The 20,442-nt window shown below is 46.0% G+C and overlaps 1 protein-coding gene across 1 annotated transcript in view; it reads right to left on the bottom strand.

Annotated features, from left to right (window-relative positions):
- Nucleotides 1-19,749, bottom strand: part of LOC135913800 (astacin-like metalloprotease toxin 5) — an 86,861-nt gene extending 67,112 nt beyond the window's left edge. Inside the window, exons 1-2 of the mRNA XM_065446492.1 lie at nucleotides 19,407-19,749; nucleotides 7,530-7,600 (exon numbers count right to left, since the gene is read on the bottom strand). Coding sequence (XP_065302564.1) covers nucleotides 7,530-7,600; nucleotides 19,407-19,497 — 162 coding nt within the window. The 5' untranslated portion in view covers nucleotides 19,498-19,749. The remainder of the gene's footprint in view (nucleotides 1-7,529; nucleotides 7,601-19,406) is intronic.
- Between the last annotated feature and the right edge of the window lie 693 nt (nucleotides 19,750-20,442).

Consider the following 20,442-nt stretch of genomic DNA (forward strand, 5'->3'; position numbering starts at 1 on the left):
TGATTGATCACTATTGTTTGATATTCGACGATATACAAAGCATTCATCAGCAAAGAGGCGAATAGATGACGTTATTCCAGATGACAAGCCGTTTATGAAGATAAGAAAGAGAAGCGCGCCAAGAACTGATCCCTGAGGGACGCCGGATACTACTTGTGCTGCTGTTGAAAGCTTACCTCCAATGACTGTGAACAAAGACCGTCCTGTTAGAAAGCTTTTCATCCATGACAAGGTAAGCGGGTCAACATTAAGACAACTGAGTTTGGCCATGAGACGACGATGAGCTACATGGTCAAATGTCTTTGAAAAATCGATGTAAATGACGTTGGTCTGAAAGACGAATCCATGTTCAAGTTAAGGTCTGTAGTGAATTCGAGTAATTGTGTTCAACATGATAACCCGGGGCGAAAGGCGCGCTGCTTGCGGAAAAAAAAAAGAATTATCGAAATGACTGGCGACGTGGGAATATATGATGTGTTCCAATATTTTGCATGAAACGCATTTCAACGATATAGGCCGATAATTTGGCGGGTCAGAGCGGTTGCCCTTTATGAAAACCGGGGTTACTTTCGCAGTCTTCCACTCATGCGGAATTTCGCTTTCTAAAAGGGACTGCGCAAAAGCTATCTGCAAGATAAGACTCGACATGTCCTTAGTACTTTTAAGGAACTTCGCAGGAATAGTGTCAGGTCCCGGAGCACTAGAAATTTTTAATTTGTTAATAAGGCACAAAATGCCTTCAACTGTGATACTGGTGGCATTGCACCAAAATTTCGTCTAGGCAGCACCGGTACATCATGAACAGGTTCGGAGGTGAAAACAGAAGAGAAATAGGAGTTCATGACATTAGCCCGCTGATCAAGTGGAACGTCAGAGCCATCTGGACAAACAAGCGCAATGTTATGGGATTGATTTTTTGGTCTTAAGATGCTCCCAAACTTTTTAGGGTTAACACTAGTGATATTTTTTACATCCCCATGATTAAATTTGCGTTTCGAGTGCCTCAAAAGATAGGCATATTCGCGCAGGCAATCCGAGTATTTCTTCCATTTAGATGCCGAGTACGATTTCTGACCGACACGATACAATCTTTTTTTCTTGCGTAATAGTCTTTTTAGCGAGTTAGAATACCAGGGCTCGCCTGCATCGCCTCGAATGCGAATCAAAGGGACGTGTTTGTCAATTAAATTTAACAGCAACCAGTTGTTGTTAACTGACCGTGAAGAAGCAGATTGACGAAAACATTCATAGAAATATTCGAGTTCGGAGTTAATTGCAGAAAAGTTTGCCTTGTCGTAGCTCGTGTTATATTTTTTTATTGGCTGTTTTCTTTTAATGGGAAAAGAGAGGTGGAATGTTACGGCTTTGTGATCACTTAGTTCCATGGGAAGGGACACTTATAAAATTAAGTCAGGGTTCGAGACCAAAACAAGATCGAGTATGTTAGAGCCCCGAGTGGGCGAGTGCACAGCCTGAGTAAGGTTGAACAATAGGGCTAACTGAAGGAAGTCTTTGGATAATCGTGAGGATGCGGTTGAGTTCTTCCAGTTAATGTCAGGGAAGTTGAAATCAACACAAAGATGCAATTGGCCTTGGGGAACCGGGAAGTCAAAGGAACTAGAACCGAGTGCATGTCATTAGTGAAGGTGTGGTCACAGTCAGGAGGGCGATAACATGCTATAAGTATGTTTGTACATGTTTTGAGGGACAGTTTAACGCAGACAATCTCTAGGCTGCGGTTAATCGCAACGGAACATGAGGCTATATTGGACCGAACAAAGACCGATACACCACCGCCCCTGCGTGAAGTCCTATCGTATGTATAAGTAATCAATGAGGTGGCATCCTGCAATTGTTCGTCGCTTTCGATGTCCGGAGTGAGCCACGATTCGGTAAAGACGGAAAAGTTGGTTTCACTATCCTGAAGAATAGCTTCCACGATATCCTTTTTTGATAAGTAACTACGGACGTTCGAAACCACACCCTGCATAAGGTGGTAAGTTGCTTCAAAGACAGGAGTGGGAGAGTCAAGGGTTAAGGATAAAAACGGGTGAGTGCAAGCACGTGTTGGTGGCTGGGATTCGTATCCGATAACACAGTCAGTCTGAGCATTGTAAACAAAACGCTTATTGCCTATGATAAGTTTATCGAACCTAAGCTTTAAAGGAAGGCATCTCTCCTGCGCGTTTACCAGTCATATAGCCAATAGCCAGGCGCACACATGCCAGGCGCACACATGCCAGGCGCACACGTGCGGAATAATTTTCGCGTATAGCAAACGATGTGCCTTTCAACTTCCCGCCACAGGAGATAATTTTGGATTTGTCTTTAAACCGCGCAAACTTCACGATAATAGGGTGGTTCTTCTTTTCTTGGAATTTACCCAGTCTGCGGGCCCGTTCAATGTTATTAGTATCGACTGATACGTCCAGTTTGTGACGGCAGAATGAAATAATCTGGTCCTCGGACTGTTCCTAAGACTCGCCAACCACGTCACGGAGACCAAAAAAGACCAAGTTGCAAAGCCGAAGTCTATTCTCCGAGTCGTCACATTGTTCAGTTAACGCTTGCACTTCCGACGAAAACTTGGAAATTACAGAACCAGCCGCAGTGCCATGGATAGGATGGCAAGCTTTATTTGCTTAAACGGTTTGCTCTAACTTGTCGACGCTGGCGGCAAGGCGTACAACTAAGCTATCTGCATTTGACTGCGCAGCACGTATTAACGCGAGTTCGCTCAGGACGGAATTCTGGGTCATCTCGAGGCGAGAAATAGCGTTATAGATTGTGTTGTAGCGTTATAGAAAATCATCCTTGTTTTAACAATGCGCCGTTTTGAACTACTAAAATTACAAAAGAAATCCTAAACAACACAAACTTCGACCTACGCGCTAGCGGCACACAAACAGCCCAACTGATAACAGCATGGATGAGCGGCGGATCGACGGATGTTAGCGGCGGCGCTGCTGTCGCACGGGCTGGCGTCCAAGTGCCGCAGCTTTCCACACTTGCCGTCTCGCGGTAATGTGCGTCGCGTGCCGCCCTTCTACAGTACACATCGATCCTGGAAGCTACGGACCCACTGCCCGGATCCTACCTGTCGGCAGGCTGCAGTTCCTACCCAAGCCGCATGGGGCACGCTGGACAGCGGAACTCTCCCGAGATTGGGCTGCCGCATCATCGTCGACAGCAACAAGTCTACCAGCTATAAAGGAACAAGCACCTTCGGCGCAATCCTGTGGGCTTGGTGACTGTGCCAGTGCACAGACCACTAATCAGTTCACTTTCGCTATGCAGGTTGGTGAACCTTACGTTATGTTTGCAAAAAAAACGAGTAATTATTGCCTGGTACAGCTGCCGAGCCCACGGTGCTGTATTGCTATTATTGCTGAATGTGTTGATGTAATGCACTCGCTACTACTCCAAGCTGGAGATATTGAATCTAACCCTGGCCCTTCTAATGAAGCCCTTCTCGCGGAATTGCGTAATCTGACTAACGGCCAAGCGCAGGTACTTGCTGAAATACAAGGCCTGAAAGCTCAACTCGGCAATACGGACAAAACAATAGGGAAATTGAACGAACGACTAACAGATCTCGAAAATCACTATCAGGCATTGGTACCACTGCGGAAAGAAATTGAAATCATGCGCATCGGCACAGAGCGCACTGCCTCTCGAATTTCGGAGCTGGAAGCCCGTATGGATGACGCCGAGAACCGTTCGAGGCGAAATAACCTAATCTTCTACGGCATCCCCGACCCCTCCTCCTCGGAAACATTCGCAGAGACAGAGCAGTTGGTCGCAAACCTTTGCCGGGATAATTTACAGCTAACCTTGGAACCAAGGGATATAGAGCGTGCGCATCGCCTCGGCCGTCCCTCAGCCGGTCGCTGCCGGCCCATAATAGTAAAGCTTGCGTTACACAAGACCAAAGCTGCAATATTGTCAAAAGGCCGGATGCTTAAAGGGACAAGTTATGGCATCGGTGAGGATTTCTCGCGCCCAGTCCAAAATGCCCGTAAACAACTAATTGCTTTTGCGAAAAGCAAGAACAAACCATTTTCCGTACGTTTCAAAACTCTGTATATGAACCAAAAGCGTTACGTCTTTGACGACAGTACTAACAGCATCAAAGAATTATCATAGCAGACGAAGCATCAAAAAAAGAAAGAAAAGAACCGAGCATATGCTGTCTCTAGCGATGATTTTTCACTTTCTGCAATTTACACTAACATCCGCAGTTTTCTTCAAAAACGTGAACGTATATCTAGCATTGTATTGTCCTCTAGCAGTAATCTACTAATACTTACCGAGACGTGGCTCACTGACGACGTGAGCGATACTGAAGTGCTATCGGACCTACCAAACTTTCGTGTGTACCGCAATGACCGTGCATCTACGCGCGGTGGTGGTGTACTGATTGCATTCCACGAACGATTGTCTTGTGCAGTAATCAATGTTCGGTCACAGTTGGAAATATTATGGGTGGCTATCCAATCACGCCCACACACCTTACTACTAGGCGTTTGTTACAGACCTCCCCACACTACTTCCGAATTTTGCAGCCAGCTTAACCAAACCATGTGTCAGCTTACTGCTGCTCACCCAAATGCACACATACTACTATTTGGCGATTTTAACTTCCCGCAAATAGACTGGCACACTGACAATCTGTGTTCTTCGACAGGACTAACCGAGGCCAGGAACTTCCTCGATATCTGCCTCAATTTTAACATGACCCAGCTGGTTTCTGAAGCAACACGTGTTTCACAGGATACATCCAATATCTTAGATCTAATATTAACCAACAACCCCGAAAGTCTTTCGTACATCCATTATCTCAAGGAAATAAGTGACCACAAGGTAATTCATGCTGGCTTTTCTTTTCGACCAACAAAGTGCGAAATGTACAAGAAAACGATACAGTTGTATGACAAAGGCGATTATGAAGCGATAAATGAGGGCCTTTGCACATTTTTTCCCACATTTCAGGCAACGTTCCACCACCATAATGTTGACGCCAACTGGACACGTTTTAAAGAAAAGCTGAAGGAATTAACCGATAAATTTGTACCTAAAGTAAGTTTCAGAGCCAGTCGTCACAAACCATGGTTTACGAAAACATTAAAAAGGCTTGAAAATAAAAAGAAACGTCTATTCCGGGTTGCAAAGATTAGAGATCAACCAAAAGCATGGGAGAAATATTATGAAGCAGATAAAAACTACCTTTCTACTCTACATCAAGCAAAGCACTCTTTTTACCACTTAGAATTGCCCAAGCTACTAAAATCTAATCCCAAACAGTTTTGGAATACACTGAAAGACGACGAACCGCGAGAAATCGTACTCACCAGTGACCTGAATGAAAGGATTACGGACGTGGACTGTGCGAACTTGTTCAACACCACGTTCAGTACTGTATTTTCTGATGAAGGGACCGCACCCCCATGTTTACCTTCACTTGACTTTCATTGTGACATGCCAGCGATAAACTTTTGTGAAAATGGAATTTCATCCATAATAGAAAATATTAAATTGTCATCTTCTGCTGGAATGGACGAAATTAATGCCAAAATCTTGAAAAACACCAAACACAACGTCTCACTTTATCTCACCCTAATTTTTTCACAGTCAATTTCTACAGGAATCATTCCAGACGACTGGAGGACAGGGAAGGTCGTTCCTGTTTTCAAGTCAGGTAGCAGAAATTCCCCACTAAATTACCGCCCTATCTCTCTAACAAGCGTCCCCTGTAAAATCATGGAGCATGTGATCTACTCCCACATAATAAATTTCCTTGACAGTAATCACTTTTTCCATCCTTCACAACATGGCTTCCGCAAGGGCTTGTCATGCGAAACACAGCTTGCAGTTTTTCTACACGACATCCACACTAACCTGGATAGTAACATACAGACTGACGCGATCTTTCTTGATTATGCAAAAGCGTTTGATAAAGTGCCACATAAACGATTACTTGCGAAACTCTCCCAGCTAAATTTACATCCTACTATCTCAGCATGGATTGCAGAATTTCTTACTAATCGATTGCAGTACGTTGTTATAAATAACCACCTATCCACACCGGTTCCAGTAACGTCAGGCGTCCCCCAGGGATCGGTTCTTGGCCCCCTCTTATTCTTAATCTATATCAACGACTTACCTTTGCATGTATCCTGTAATATGCGCATGTTCGCGGATGACTGTGTTATCTACCGCACCGTACTTAACACTTCGGATCAGATAACCCTACAAAGTGACCTTACTAATATTTCAGAATGGTGTACCACTTGGTTAATGACACTAAACGTTAACAAATGCAAAAGCATGTCATTTACCCGCAGTCATAACCCTCGGACGTTTGCGTACACAATTAACAATTTCGCTCTTCAATCAACCGACACTTTTAAATACCTCGGTGTCACTGTATCAAACGACCTCAACTGGCGTACGCATGTGCATACCATCATTTCAGCTTCTAACAAAACTTTAGGTTTCCTAAAACGTCATTTGCGGAAAGCCCCAAATCACGTAAAATTACTTGCCTACACATCACTTGTACGACCGAAACTAGAATACGCCTCAGCAGTCTGGAATCCGCATCAAGCATATCTCATCGACGCTCTTGAAGCGGTACAAAACCGCGCTGCTCGATTCATCCATTCGTCGTACTCATATGACGTAAGCGTTACGTCACTGAAATCACTATCTGGGCTTCCGGACCTCGTTTTACGTCGGCGCATCGCTTCCCACTGTCTTTACCACAAATTCTTTTACAGTCCTATCCTTCATCAAGCACCATATATCATGCCGGCGGCGCGCATATCATACCGGACGAGCCACTCGCTGCAAGTTTCACGACCACGCTCACGAACATCAACATTTTTAGCCTCGTTTTTTGTTCGCATGGCGGCAGACTGGAACGGCCTCCCCGCCGCCATTGTCGACATAATCTGCCCATCCATATTTTTACAACATGTTACTGACCATCTCCAACCACATTATACATGATTTTTCCTTATATGTGTTGTTTGTATTCACATACGTGTATGTTGGTCTACATATATAGGCTTTGATATATGTAAATACATGTGTGAATATACTTGAATATGTATGCTATGTATGTGTATATATATGCGTGCTTGAACTTGAACGTTACTTGAACTAGTCTTAATTCGAATCTTGTACCCACCCCTTATGTAATACCCCTGAAATCGGGGGTCTTTAAGGAAAATAAACTGAACTGAACTGAACTTTAGTAATGAATCAACGCGCGCGCACCTCACACTATCTAGAAGGCGCCCTCCTGCCTCGATCTTGAGCACGCAGTAAAATTTAACTACACAGGTGTTTGCCGATTCTGTCCTTCGTCAGAATATGGCGGCCAGTAGCGGAACGGAACTGAGCCTGCGACCATTCGCTGCAGCGTTGGTGGTGACTTTGAGTTTAAAGAGTGCAGTATAATTAATAGGCAGCTGTGTTTGCACACATGGTGAGTCACAGAACCGTCGCCAAGGAGAGTGGCTCACATCCTCCGAGTTGTTTCCAGGCAGGAGTATGTCGCCTTCGAAGAGTCCCGTGGATTCTAGGGCCTGGTTGCCTGCGTGTGAGGAGGAGGGAATAAAGTAACGTTACTCGATCGAAAATATTTTCACGGATGCTCACTAGGTATTTCTCTCTAGGCGGAGCTGCTTTTTTGTTTGCTTTTTGTTTGTTTAAGAGTATGCCATATCTAGGCACCTGTTGTTAACTTCCTTTGCTTCCATTTGCTGTTTTTGTGGCAGGTTAGTGGTCGATGGTCGGTCGTAGGACACAGCAAGAAAAATGTTCGTTCTTTCGTTTGTTCGTTCGCTTGTTCGTTCATTCTTTTCTTCACTGGCTCGGTTGCTCGTTTGTGTGTGCATTCGATCACTTGTTTGTTTGTACGTTCGAGCTATTCGCTCACATGGACAATTGCTGTCAATGGTTTCGGCACAAGACTTGCGTATAGGCTGCGTAGCTAAGTAGACATCATCCGCAAAGGAAAGTTACCAACGATAATTTCTCAAATAATGTATGATATGCTAATTTGCTTGGTAATTAATGGCTTTCGGGAACCTGTAACGGCAAATTCACGCCAGAATCAGGAATATTGTGCCTACTTTGCAGAAATCCTATAACTAGCAACACTTTCGAGATAATCAGCAGCAGCAGTTGCCTATATTTATGCCCACTTCCCACGACAAAGACCTCTGCGATCGATTTGCAATTACTCCTGTTAGGCGCAAGATGATTCAAAATTATCACTGTAAATTTTATCATTTCATCGCACCACCTAATTTTCTAGCACCCTCGACTGCGTTTCCTTCCCTTGGCAACAATTTTGTAACTCTGTAAACCACCGGTTATCTGTCCTCCGTGTTACATGGCCTACCCAGCTTCATTTTTTCCTCTTAGTATCAACTAGAATATCCATTGCCGTTGCTTTGTAACCTATTCCATATCTCGCAAGACTTCCGAAAGTACGAACCGTACATATATGTAATATCCTTCCCCAGCGGAATACAGTTCCGGGCGTATGTAACTGGCTGATTCATCGCGCCGCTGCAAAGCTTTATTTTTGCAATCACTGCATGATACGGTGCAGCGATATACGTGGCATGGCAGGACCTCTGCGCACGCACGTAGCATACTGAGAATTACTGCGGCAGTTACCACCGGCAACCTTAATAACCAGCCTAACCGTGGGAACCCAGCAACATGGCACCTCTCACTCAGCACCGTGAGCAATGATTCAGCATAAGTAATCGTTACTATAAGTAATGATTGCAAAGAATGCTGCACTATTTATGACAATTCCCCGGTGCGGAGTACCTGCCCTAATATTTTTTAATGTTCCACATAAAAAAGCACATCGAAAAAGGAGCTACCGAGCATCACGAATGATTGTATGAGATCATGGTGGAGTCCACTAAATGAATTGCAAGTACAGCTAAGAGAGACACATTTAAGACGCAAGTAAAAAAAATGCCAATTTTTTTCACAGCACAGATATAAAACGCGCCTTATGAATAACATGCGAACACGAATAACATTCGCAAACAGCTTTCTAATAATAATAATAATAATAATAATAATAATAATAATAATAATAATAATAATAAATACACATTGACAGAGGAGGCAGAAATAAAAGCAAGAACACGCTTGCTGTCTTAGTTCCATTCTTCTTACTATGTGTTCATGCAGGAATCTTTTTTTATTTATGCCTACGTGGGCGGAGCCACCGACTTAGCTTGGGGTCTGGTGCCCTCGGACCCTAGTTTCTCTGGACTAAAATAAAGTTCTTGCCATGCCATGCCATGCCATTCACGTTACCATTAAAGGCCATAGGGGGGGGGCGATACAGCTTTTAATAAACGCGATACAATTCAGTAATAAGTGCAATAAAACATAAGGCATAACACAAAAAGAAAAAATGAACACAAACAAAAACAGCAAATTTTACACATTTCCGTCACAGTGAAGAAACTCTTGGAATTTTATGATGTCAATTTCTGTGGCGATGGCTGATGGTAATTTATTCCATTCCATGATAGTACGGGGAATGAATGAATTGGCGTAAGACGAGGAAGGACACTTCACACGTTTAATTTTGAAAGAATGATCAAGGCGCGGAAAGATGGCATGAAGTGACTGAAACAAATCACTTCGAAGGGAGGGGTGGTGATAAAGCTCATGGAAAAGTGTTAAACGAGCAAGTTGGTGGCGATATGACGAATTTTCCAGTTCTGTACGTTTTTTTAATGCTGTAACACTTGTGAAGGGGGAGCTCTCTGAAAATATGAAGCGACCAGCGCGGTTCTGCAAGGATTCGATGTTATTGATAACGTAGGCTTGCTCAGGGTCCCAGATGGCCGCAGCATATTCGATTTTAGGGCGTATTAGAGTTACATAAGCCAGTTTTTTAACGTGCATAGAGGCGTGTCTGAGGTTACGTTTGAGAAGACCGAATGAGCGGTTAGCAGACGCTAGGGTGAGGTCGATATGGTGATGCCATGATAGGTGAAACTGAAGGTGCACACCAAGGTACTTGTATTTTGTTGTTAGTTCTACAGTATTGTCGTGAAGAATATAAGTGGTTGGAATGCGATCTGTGTGACGGGTGAAATATATCTGTTTTGTTTTAGAAACGCTTAATGACATTGACTAGGATGAGCACCATAAGCTTACTGCGTTGAGATCAGATTGTAGGCTAGTAATGTTACGGTAAATTACTCAGTCATCAGCGAAAAGTCGAATTCTAGATGTTACAGAGGCAGGTAGATCATTAATATAGATTAAAAAAGCAAAGGTCTGATCACACTTCCTTGTGGTACACCAGATGTCATATGAGTAGAGGAGGAGTTAGAATTATTAACCGAGGTGAACTGTGTTCTAGATGACAGAAAGTCCTTAATCCAAGCGAGCTCGATAGGGTGGATGTTAAGCTGTGCTAGTTTCAGCAGAAGTCCGTGAAGAGGAACCCGATCAAGAGCCTTTGAAAAATGTAGAAACACTGCGTCGACGTGAAAGCCCGCGCCAAGTGATAGTTGTAAGTCGTTAACAAAGCCAGCTAGTGGAGTGTCACATGAAAATCCCTTGCGGAGACCGTGCTGATAATTAATAATAATGTTATGATCTTCGAGGTAGTTAATGACTTGGCTGGGAATTAAAAATTAAATTATGTGGTTTTACGTGCTAAAACCACTTTCTGATTATGAGGCACGCCGTAGTAGAGGACTCCGGAAATTTGGACCACCTGGGGTTCTTTAAAGTGCACCTAAATGTAAGCACTACGGGTGCTTTCGCATTTTGCCCCCATTTAACTGTGAAGGATATGCTCAAGAAGTTTGCAAATGGTGCTGGTTAACGAGATTGGTTGATAGTTCAATGGAGAGGAACGCTCACCTGATTTAAATAGAGGTATTGTTTTGGCTATCCGCAAGTCATTAGGAATTAGTCCGTGTGATAATGATTGCGAAAACCAACAGGACAACAAAGCGCAAATGCTTTGAGATGTGCTCTTAAGTATCTTATTGTTAAAGCCGAGGTGAACCGAAGTACCAGTAATCTTAAGATTGTTTAATAAAGCTAAGGTACCTGTTTCATTATTCACAATTTCAGGCCTGCAAATGTCATGGATTGTATTTAAGTCAGGGGATGAGCTAATGACTTCTTTGGTGAATACTTATCAAAAGGTGGCATTAAAAACCTGAGCACATTCAGACTCATTAATTATGACGCCGTTACAATCGGTAAGCGAAATGTCAGGATGAAAGCTAGGATTTATCATGCACCAGAAGGTGGTGGTGGTGGTGGTGGTGATGTTGAAGCAGGCGGGGTTAGCCTGGCATACATAGCCGGCAATTGTTCCGCCTGATCCTCCTTCGAGTTGAGATCAGTGGTGTGTCACCAGGTGTCGATGAGCCCCGTGTCTCGCAGGAAGGCTATCAGAAGTCGTTGCGCTCTCTTCCTCAATGCCGCGGGCCCTCCGGGGAAAACATCTTCAAAGGTCCCGTGCGTGAGACCGCTTTTTTGTAGGTTGTCGACCATTATTTTTCGTTCTGTGTCAAACTGAGGGCATAGCCAAATGAAATGTTCGATGTCGCCAATGTCACCACAGAAAACACAGAGTGGAGAAGCGCGAAGCCCAGTCTTGAATAACCAAGCTGGGGTGTACGCGGAGTCGGTCCTGATGCGGTATAAAAGCGTCGCTTGTTCACGTGTAAATCCATGAGTCACACAGGATTCGTGCGGATTCTTGAACATCTCTCTAAAGTGAAGGCGGATTGCACCCTTAGGGTTTCGAAAAGCTTTTGGAGCTTTCACTTTTGGGACACATGTCAGCGCTAGGCGTGCAAGAGCGTCAGCTTCCTCGTTCCCATCAATTCCTACGTGTGATGGAATCCACTGAAACCTTATGTTAAATCCTTTGCTCGTTAGGTCGTCGATCAGTGCCAGAGACTGCCTTGTAAATTTCTCTAGAGGCAGGCCCCGATGTAATCTCTGTAATGCTGACTTGGAATCCGTCAGCACCACGACATCTCGTGCAGAAAAGGCCCGTAGTTTCCGCAAAGCCGCGGTGATTGCGGCACTTTCGACTGTTGTAGAGGAAACTACGCGATCCAGTCGGCCAGACCATGACACATCAAGGGATGGTATGCAGAATGCCGCTGCACAGCTATCTGTTTGTGCGCACACCGAACCCTCTGTGTACACTTGTAGATGGCTTTGAAACACAGTACTCAAGTGGTCCAGCACAATGAACTTGGCTTCGGCAGTTGAAATGGTGCGTTTCGTCGGTAGGTGGGGTACATTGAGGCTGCAGGTAACGTCCGGAAAAGACCATGGCGGGTCAAGGCGACTTCGTTTAGGCCATTCCAATCCTAAAAATCGGAAGGTGTTCAGCGCCGCATGGAAATGTGAGCGAGTTCTTGCTCTTAGCCGCCGGAGAAGCGCCGTGCCTGCGCGTGACTCGCCCAGCCTTAATAGCTGCGTCAGCAAGGCCTGAGATGCCAAGAGGCGGAGTGGAAGAGACTCTGCCTCATTAGTGACTTTCTTGTTTGAAGCCGCCGTTGGAACTCCCATCGCCAAGCGAAGTCCCTTTCTGTGCACTGCCTCCAAGCGCTCGAATTGACTCGATGACGGTGATATCAGAGGGAGCTGATAGAGAATGCGGCTTGCTATCAGTGCAGCGTTCAGTTTAAGCATGGATATAGGATTGTTACCCCAACGTATACCTGCCAATCGACGAAGTGCGTTGATTCTTTGCACTGATGCAGCCACAACACTTTCGACCGCACCACGCCATAGCAGCCTGTTGTCGATGGTGACGCCCAGGAATCGAACATGAGTTGCACGAACAATTGAATGCCCTCTAATATTCAACGTCAGACGTGTTGACTTGCGTCTCACTCCCGGGAAAAGCATGAAGGCCGATTTTTCTGCTGATAAAGATAGGCCAAGCGTCGATAAGTGGCGATCGATAGTGGAGATTGCGGCCTGGGCTATTCGGGCCAAACGTTTGTGCTGGTACTCCAAGATCCAAATGCAGATGTCATCTGCGTAGATGGACATTTTAACTGCCATCCGACCTACTTTCAGGGCATTTGGAAGGCTGGCCAAGGCAACGTTAAAAAGCAAGGGGGATAGGACACTTCCTTGTGGGACGCCGAGGGAAATTCGTCGCTTGTCACTCATTACACTTCCGAGCTTAACTTGGACACATCGATCACTGAGAAATTCATGGACGAATCGAAGAGCATTTCCCGAGACGCCCATGGCTCGGAGTCCGTTGATGATGCCTGTATGAAGCACACAGTCGTATGCCTTGGCAACGTCCATAAAGATGGCGAGTGTGGAAAGGCCGTCTGCGCGATGGTGCTCGATATGGCTCAGTAGACCCAAGACACTGTCCTGGGCACTCAACCGTGGACAAAATCCAGTCATACATGATGGCAGTCTATTTCCTTGCTCGAGATACCATGTTAACCTCGTACATATTAGTCTTTCCATCAACTTTGATGCGCATGATGTTAGCGATACTGGCCGGTATGAGGTGAGGTTTGCAGGATCCTTTCCAGACTTGAGCACTGGCACCACCTATGCTGTCTTCCATGCTTCTGGGATCTCTCCTGTGCTCCAGACGTGATTAAATATGTCCAGAAGTGCTTGTTTTCGTTCATATGGCAGATTTGTCAGCATCTGATTGCTGATCGAATAGGGACCCACAGCACAGCGTCTTCTTAATTTGCTAAGCGCCAAATCCAACTCACGAAAGGTGAACGGCGTATCCATGGTATGTGATGCTTCAGACAACAGAGGGTTCGATACTCCTGCTGATCTGCCACATGTGTATACGTCTGCAAAATCTTCTGCAAGGGTTTGCAAATCTTTTCCTTGCTTTAAAGCCAGTGCTTCGAATGGCCTGTGCAGGCGAATCTTTCCGGATAGGCTATTCATTACTCCCCATATCCTTGTCATGGGAGTAAACGCCGATAAACTCTCACAGAAAGCAGCCCATTTAACTCGTCTTAACCTTTTTGTGTGACGACGGATGACAGCGTTTATCCTGTTGGATTCAGTTTTCGCAGATGCATTGCCCGTTTTTCTCATTAGTTTCCGCTCCACTCTCCTACGCGCTGCGCAGAGGTTCTTTAGTTTCAAATCAGGAGTAGGGAAATGATCTGGGAGTTTCAACATTGAGGTAGCCACTCTTTTGCTCCGCAGCATATCTGCGAACAGCTCACCAGGGGATTCGTCCAACGCTTCTCTGTATGTGTCCCAGCGGGTCACAGCACAGAATTGTCGTCCAGCAGCGTGAAATCCGGTGATGTTCGTGAAGATCGGAAAGTGGTCACTGCCCATCCTGTCTGGGGCCGTTGTTGACTATACGACAAGGTCTGGAGAATGGATAACGAGGTCTATGGCACTCCATGAATCTGGTGGCCTGAAGAAAGTCGGTTTGCCATCGTTCGCGATACATAAGTCAGCAGCATCCGCGGCTGTGACAAGTTCCTTGCCTCGGGAATCTGCAGTCTTATCTCCCCAAAGCGAATGATGTGCGTTAAAGTCGCCACAGATTATTATAGGAGAGGGGCAACGAATGCAAAGGTCCTTTATGAACGCCTCCATGGTGACCTTCCTGCGCGGACTTATGTACACCGACACCACACTGAGTTTTCGTTTTCCTACACTCTAAGAACAGTTTACACCCTTTGGCTTGCCCCTTCTGCCACACAAAAATAATCGTCATCTGCCTTGATGCGTTTCCTTTCTTTATCGCTGCAAGCCCTGAACTTTCCAGTGACGAACGGCACGCGCGTTATCAGAAGAGGCACTGCAAAGGGTGTAAACCGTTCTATGCTGATAACGCGCGTGCCGTTCGTTACTGGAAAGTTCCGGGCTCGCAGCGATAAAGAAAGGAAACGCATCACGGCAGATGACGATTATTTTTGTGTGGCAGAAGGGGCAAGCCAAAGGGTGTAAACTGTTCTTAGAGTGTAGGCACACTTGCACAGCGGCGACTTCCAAGAAGGTAGAACAAAGGTCTTGCACTGGTAAGGTGACGTGAGGTATTTCTCGCCTGATGTATATCATCGCACTTCCATTTGCAAATGATGGTATACTCGGATTTCCATGTCTGATGTACCCTGGGATCGTCCTTCCATTTGGGAGACCGGCCTCCGAGAGGGCTAGAATTGGTATAGGTATGTCTCGAAGGAAAAGGCTGAGTTCAGAAAGACGCTGTAGAATACCGGCGCAGTTCCATTGCATTATTAAGGGCACTTTTGGACGACGGAATGGACCAAGTGGGCGAGACATTGCCATTATGCTACTGAGTGTATGTGGAAGTAGAGCAGAGTATTACTGACTCAAGAGCCAGCACTGCTTCCAGCATATCCTTCGTCGAACTAGCAGGCATCTTCGCAACGTGGGAACGTAGTGCCGTGAACAAAGCGCGTATCACATGCTGGCAGTTTTCCTGCTGACTGTTGCCAAGTGGTACTTGAGGTCGGTTTACTGCGGCCGCATAGGTGCGTTTTTCGGGCTCTTTGCGAACAGGTTTCTCAGCCGCTGAGACCGTTTGCGTTGGCTCAGTAACTTCATTTATCGGTGTGAGACGCGGGAAGTGGGATGCGTATTCTGTTTCCAAACCAGTCAGTTGTGGCGCTATTAATGTCTTCGTGTTCGATGGTGCGCTTGCACTCTTTGGACACAGAACAAACAACTTATTTCTTCGCTGAGCAGCTGTCCGCGCAGGGCATCGACCGTAGCTAGCAGGATGGTCACCGCCGCAATTTGCACACACAAAGTTGTCTTTACGAGCACACGTCTTAAAGTCATGAGGTCCCCCACAGCGCTTGCACCTCTGTTCCCCACGACAGTGCTTAGCGATATGTCCGAAGCGCTGACACTTAAAACAGCGTGGTGGTGTCTCCACGTAGTCGACAAGCTCGTGTCTGGTGAAACCAAGGTTGATCTTCTCCGGGCGTTCAGAATTTTGGAGCAAATGTGAGAACCACCGTGTTAGTGCGCCTTGACTCCCACTCACATGACGAGGTTTGGACCCTACGGATGATTCTTCTTGCATGGAACACGCCCTGAGGTCTCAGGTAGGTGAGTAGCTCTTCATCCGAGTACCATTTAGGGACTCCTCTAACAATGCACGTATTTTTCATGTAACTGTGTGGGACACGGGCAGATATGACTATGCCGCCGATATTCTTGGTCTCTAGAAGGACGTTGGCTTGTCCTTCTGTCTCTACATCTAAGAGCAATGCACCCTGTGCTGTGAAGTGGCTCTTCACTGGTGCTCCACCGAGAATCCTTTCAAGCTCAGAATACAGGACAATAGGGTTTACTTGCCTTAAATCATCTCTTTCGGATGCTGCAGTGATTAACACTGGAATGCCCTCCGCCCTGTCTTTACGATGGCGCACAATTCGGAAACCACCCTCGTCCATGTCCAGGTCTGAAGGGTTTGCCACGTTGTCGTCGTCGATGATAGTTGACTCGTCTTCAGATTCACCAGTGTCTTGTCGCTTGCAGTCAGGCTGGCTTGTACAAACCAGCTGGCGTTTCTGACCCGGTGTCAGCCCTTGGGAGGTCATGGCGGGGTGCTCGTCGGCGCCAGCTTGGTTCCTTCTAGCACCTTGTGAGGCGGCGGGTGGGGCAGCACCCGTCGGTCTCCGATACGGAAGGTACCTTTTCGAGTCGACAGACGTCTTGAACCGTTCTGAGCAGTAATATTACCAGAAAATAACGATAAATGTAGGCAGAGCTACTCAGACAGGCTACCAGCAGGTTCGTCGTCTTCTTCTTCTTCAACCTACAACTGCTATCATGCGCCAGAACTTACGAGGGTTGTTGGTTAGCAGCGATGATAGGTCGTGATTGAAAAACTGGCGTCGAGTGGATTTTAGGAGTGACTGGTAGTCCTTGTCGCATTTCTTATACTTGACCCACGCGCTTAGACCATATTTAGTGCCTGCCTGTAAAATCGCTTTTCTTATTATTTATACGCCGTAACTTCTGATTAAACCACGGTGCACTGCTGCTACATCGGATGGTCATAAGTTCAACGAAGTCATCAACACGTTTATTAAAAGTACTGTTGAATAAGTCCCAATTCTGCTCAACAGAGCGCAATAAATATTGATTCATGAACTGGCTGGTGAAATAATCTAATTCGGAATTTATTTTTTTCATAGTTAGCTCGGTTGTAACATCTTATTTGTTTAATCGTTGTTTTCTTTTCGTTAAAGGAACCAGTAATGCGTCCTGTTATTGCGTCATGATCCGAAATGCCATCTAGATGAATAATGTCTGAACAAATATCGGGATTATTCGTTAATATTATATCTATAATGTTGGCGGTACATGATGTGCGACGCGTGGTATTGCCGAGTAGCTGGCTAGAGGAATATACCTCAGGCCGACCTCTCGGCATTCCGTGTCATTAAACTTCTTTCTCTCTCTGTGTCATCAACCATCACTATTGCATTTGACCTACGGAAACATATTTGATCACTATCGACTTCATCATCATCATCATCAGCCTGATTGCGCCCACTGCAGGGCAAAGGCCTCTCCCATAATTTTCCAACTACCCCGGTCATGTACTAATTGTGGCCATGTCGTCCCTGCAAACTTCTTAATCTCTTCCGCCCACCTAACTTTCTGCCGCCCCTTGCTACGCTTCCCTTCCCTTGGAATCCATTCCATAACCCTTAATGACCATCGGTTATCTTCCCTCCTCATTACATGTCCTTCCCATGCCCATTTCTTTTTCTTGATTTCAACTAAGATGTCATTAACTCGCGTTTGTTCCCTCACCCAATCTGCTCTTTTCTTGTCCCTTAACGTTACACCTATCATTCTTCTTTCCATAGCTCGTTCCGTCGTCCTCAATTTGAGTAGAACCCTTTTCGTAAGCCTCCAGGTCTCTGCCCCGCAGGTGAGTACTGGTAAGACAGAGCTATTATACACTGTCGAGTTACGGTGACTGAAATAATACGAGAGTGGTCATCTATACATTGAGAACCTAATATTTAGAAGAACGAAGCAAAACACAGTTCTCTTGCGCTTTTAAGGAAAGATTCGTATTACGCATCCTTATCAGGACGTTAGCGGGGCTACATAATGTTTTGAGGCTTAGAATACTAACATATTATGGGTACGACTGAATCTCATGGCTTCAGACGTTGTGTCTTGTGGCATAATGCTCTTTATGCGTTTTACGCGAACTGGTTGCAGCCTTCCTGGTTTTATTTTCCGTTGCCAGCATTTGAGCGCCCCACTCCTTCCCGAACAGTTCTGATGAGACGCAAACCTGCGTAAAAGTGTAATTCTCTGGACAAACCCTGCGTCTATAATTTCTCACTGCACACCATTATGGACGTGACTTGATGCGCAAAATGCTGTGCGAATACCGTACGGTAAAGACTTACGATATCGCAGCGTCGAATGGTCGGAGAGGTAATATGTGTGGTATGTGGTTAGGTAATGTGTGCGGTGAAGTGCAGCATTTCAGCCGGCGTGAAGCCTGCGTCGTCACGACTGATGAATCAGGAGCGGCGCTGAGTCCCGCCATGTCATCAGGACGTGAAGTACCCGGGTTGGTAGTCTTAGTTGACCGCATTAAAGAAACACTTACGTGAATGCATGTTGCATGCTTGAAGCCACTTGGAGTGAATGCTATTTTAGCTTATTTTCACGTGCAGCAGTTATCGAGAACGTCGAGGCAGGATGTCAGCCGCTGTAGTGGGCATTCGCTCTTGACGTTTCGTCATACAAAGACTATAGAAGTGTAAATAATACCGGCGATAATGACCACCAAAAATATGGCTTTTATATACTAAGAAAATCTAAAGTCTCATCACGCTACCTGGCGTGGGACTGGCACGTGCTGTACGCAAATGCTGTACGTAAAATTATACACTAGCTCAGTGACTATAGTGCTGGGCTGCTAAGCACGAAGTCGCGGCATTTAATCCTGACCACGGCTCCCGTATTTCGAGGGGGCAAAATGCGAAAGCACCAGTGTACTTAGATTGCGGTGCACGTTAAGGAACCCCAGGTGGTCCAAATTTCCGGAGTCCCTCACTACGGCGTTCCTCACAATCAGCTCGCGGTTTTGGCGCGTAAAACCCCCTAACTTAATTTTAGTTTTAAGGTTACCCAGTAACTGGGTATTCGTGGGGTAATCAGGTGCAAAAGCACTAATAAATTAGAACGGACTAAGAAACACGGACCGCTGCTAAAGCTTGAGTTGCAGTTAAGGGTCGTAAAACTACCGTTCCATTCTCTATCCTAGGTCCACACAGACGGGTATATATTCCTTGATTTGCATAATAGGCCGTATATTTGCATCATGAACTTACCTGGGTGTGGCCATGCAGGTGCTGCCAGAGCGGTTTGCACCGCTGACGTCAGCAACAGTGCAGCAATGTAGGTCGTCGGTGCGAATCCCATGCTGCCAATGTATCTAGTGTCACGGCACAAGCTCGTCCTTGGGCGTTCGCCGAGGTGGGCTTCTTTCTCGTGTCGCGCTTACTGAACTTTGCGCGCCGCGATTAGATAGACACGTGTTTGCGAAGGCCTCGAAACAGTGCACTGGTTCTGGGTCTCCAGATTCTTGAGAGAGCGCGTGTAGTGAGCTTGAATGTTTTGAGAAGTACGGCAGCCGCGACGCCTCTGCCGTTATGCATTGATCGGCCGACAAGGCTTCCGATGTGATAGTGTGACGTCATGCTCTCCTGCCTGAGGACGTTAATGTCGCTAGTGGATATCGATGATTGTGGACGACTTGAAAGCCGTTATGGAGAGATAAGCTTATCGGCTCAAGCGAAGACACACGCCCCTTATTGTCGCAGGCCAGTACAGCAGCGGTGATACGGGGCGACTAAAGCTGCAATTGTTCGGAGCGTCCTGTTTGTTGACCTCGCGTTTCCAAAGTAAATGGCTGCCCAACAAATGTGATGCCTGTGGCGATAAGTTCCTTCAGCGTAATCGGCATAAAGGTCGTCGAGAGTGCACTACGGATGTGCAACACATTGTGTTGCATTTTAAAACATTGCATGTAAGTGATTTGGAGCATGTTAAGGATTCAGGTTCCGCGCGAATCTGTCCTTGCTTGTGGGTACGCGCTCTGAAAGGTTCGGTGGTAGCATTAGAGAAAACTAAGCGCAACACATGGCAAGGAAGGCGGTAAGGCCCGCGGCGTGGGAGCGATCCTTCAAGATAGACAAGGGGAAGGATGGGAATGGAGAACAAATCGAGCCGATTGGTAGACTCTGTCATGTCGATGCTAGACTGAAGCAAATGGACGGTGCGCAGAATTCCCATGTGAAACTGGTCGAATAGCTCAAAAATAGGATCAGTATGGAGTGTGATGAATGGAAGGCGGTGGAAGAAAGA

The sequence above is a fragment of the Dermacentor albipictus genome, chromosome 6 (assembly GCF_038994185.2).
Source record: "Dermacentor albipictus isolate Rhodes 1998 colony chromosome 6, USDA_Dalb.pri_finalv2, whole genome shotgun sequence".
Taxonomy (NCBI): Eukaryota; Metazoa; Arthropoda; class Arachnida; order Ixodida; family Ixodidae; genus Dermacentor; species Dermacentor albipictus.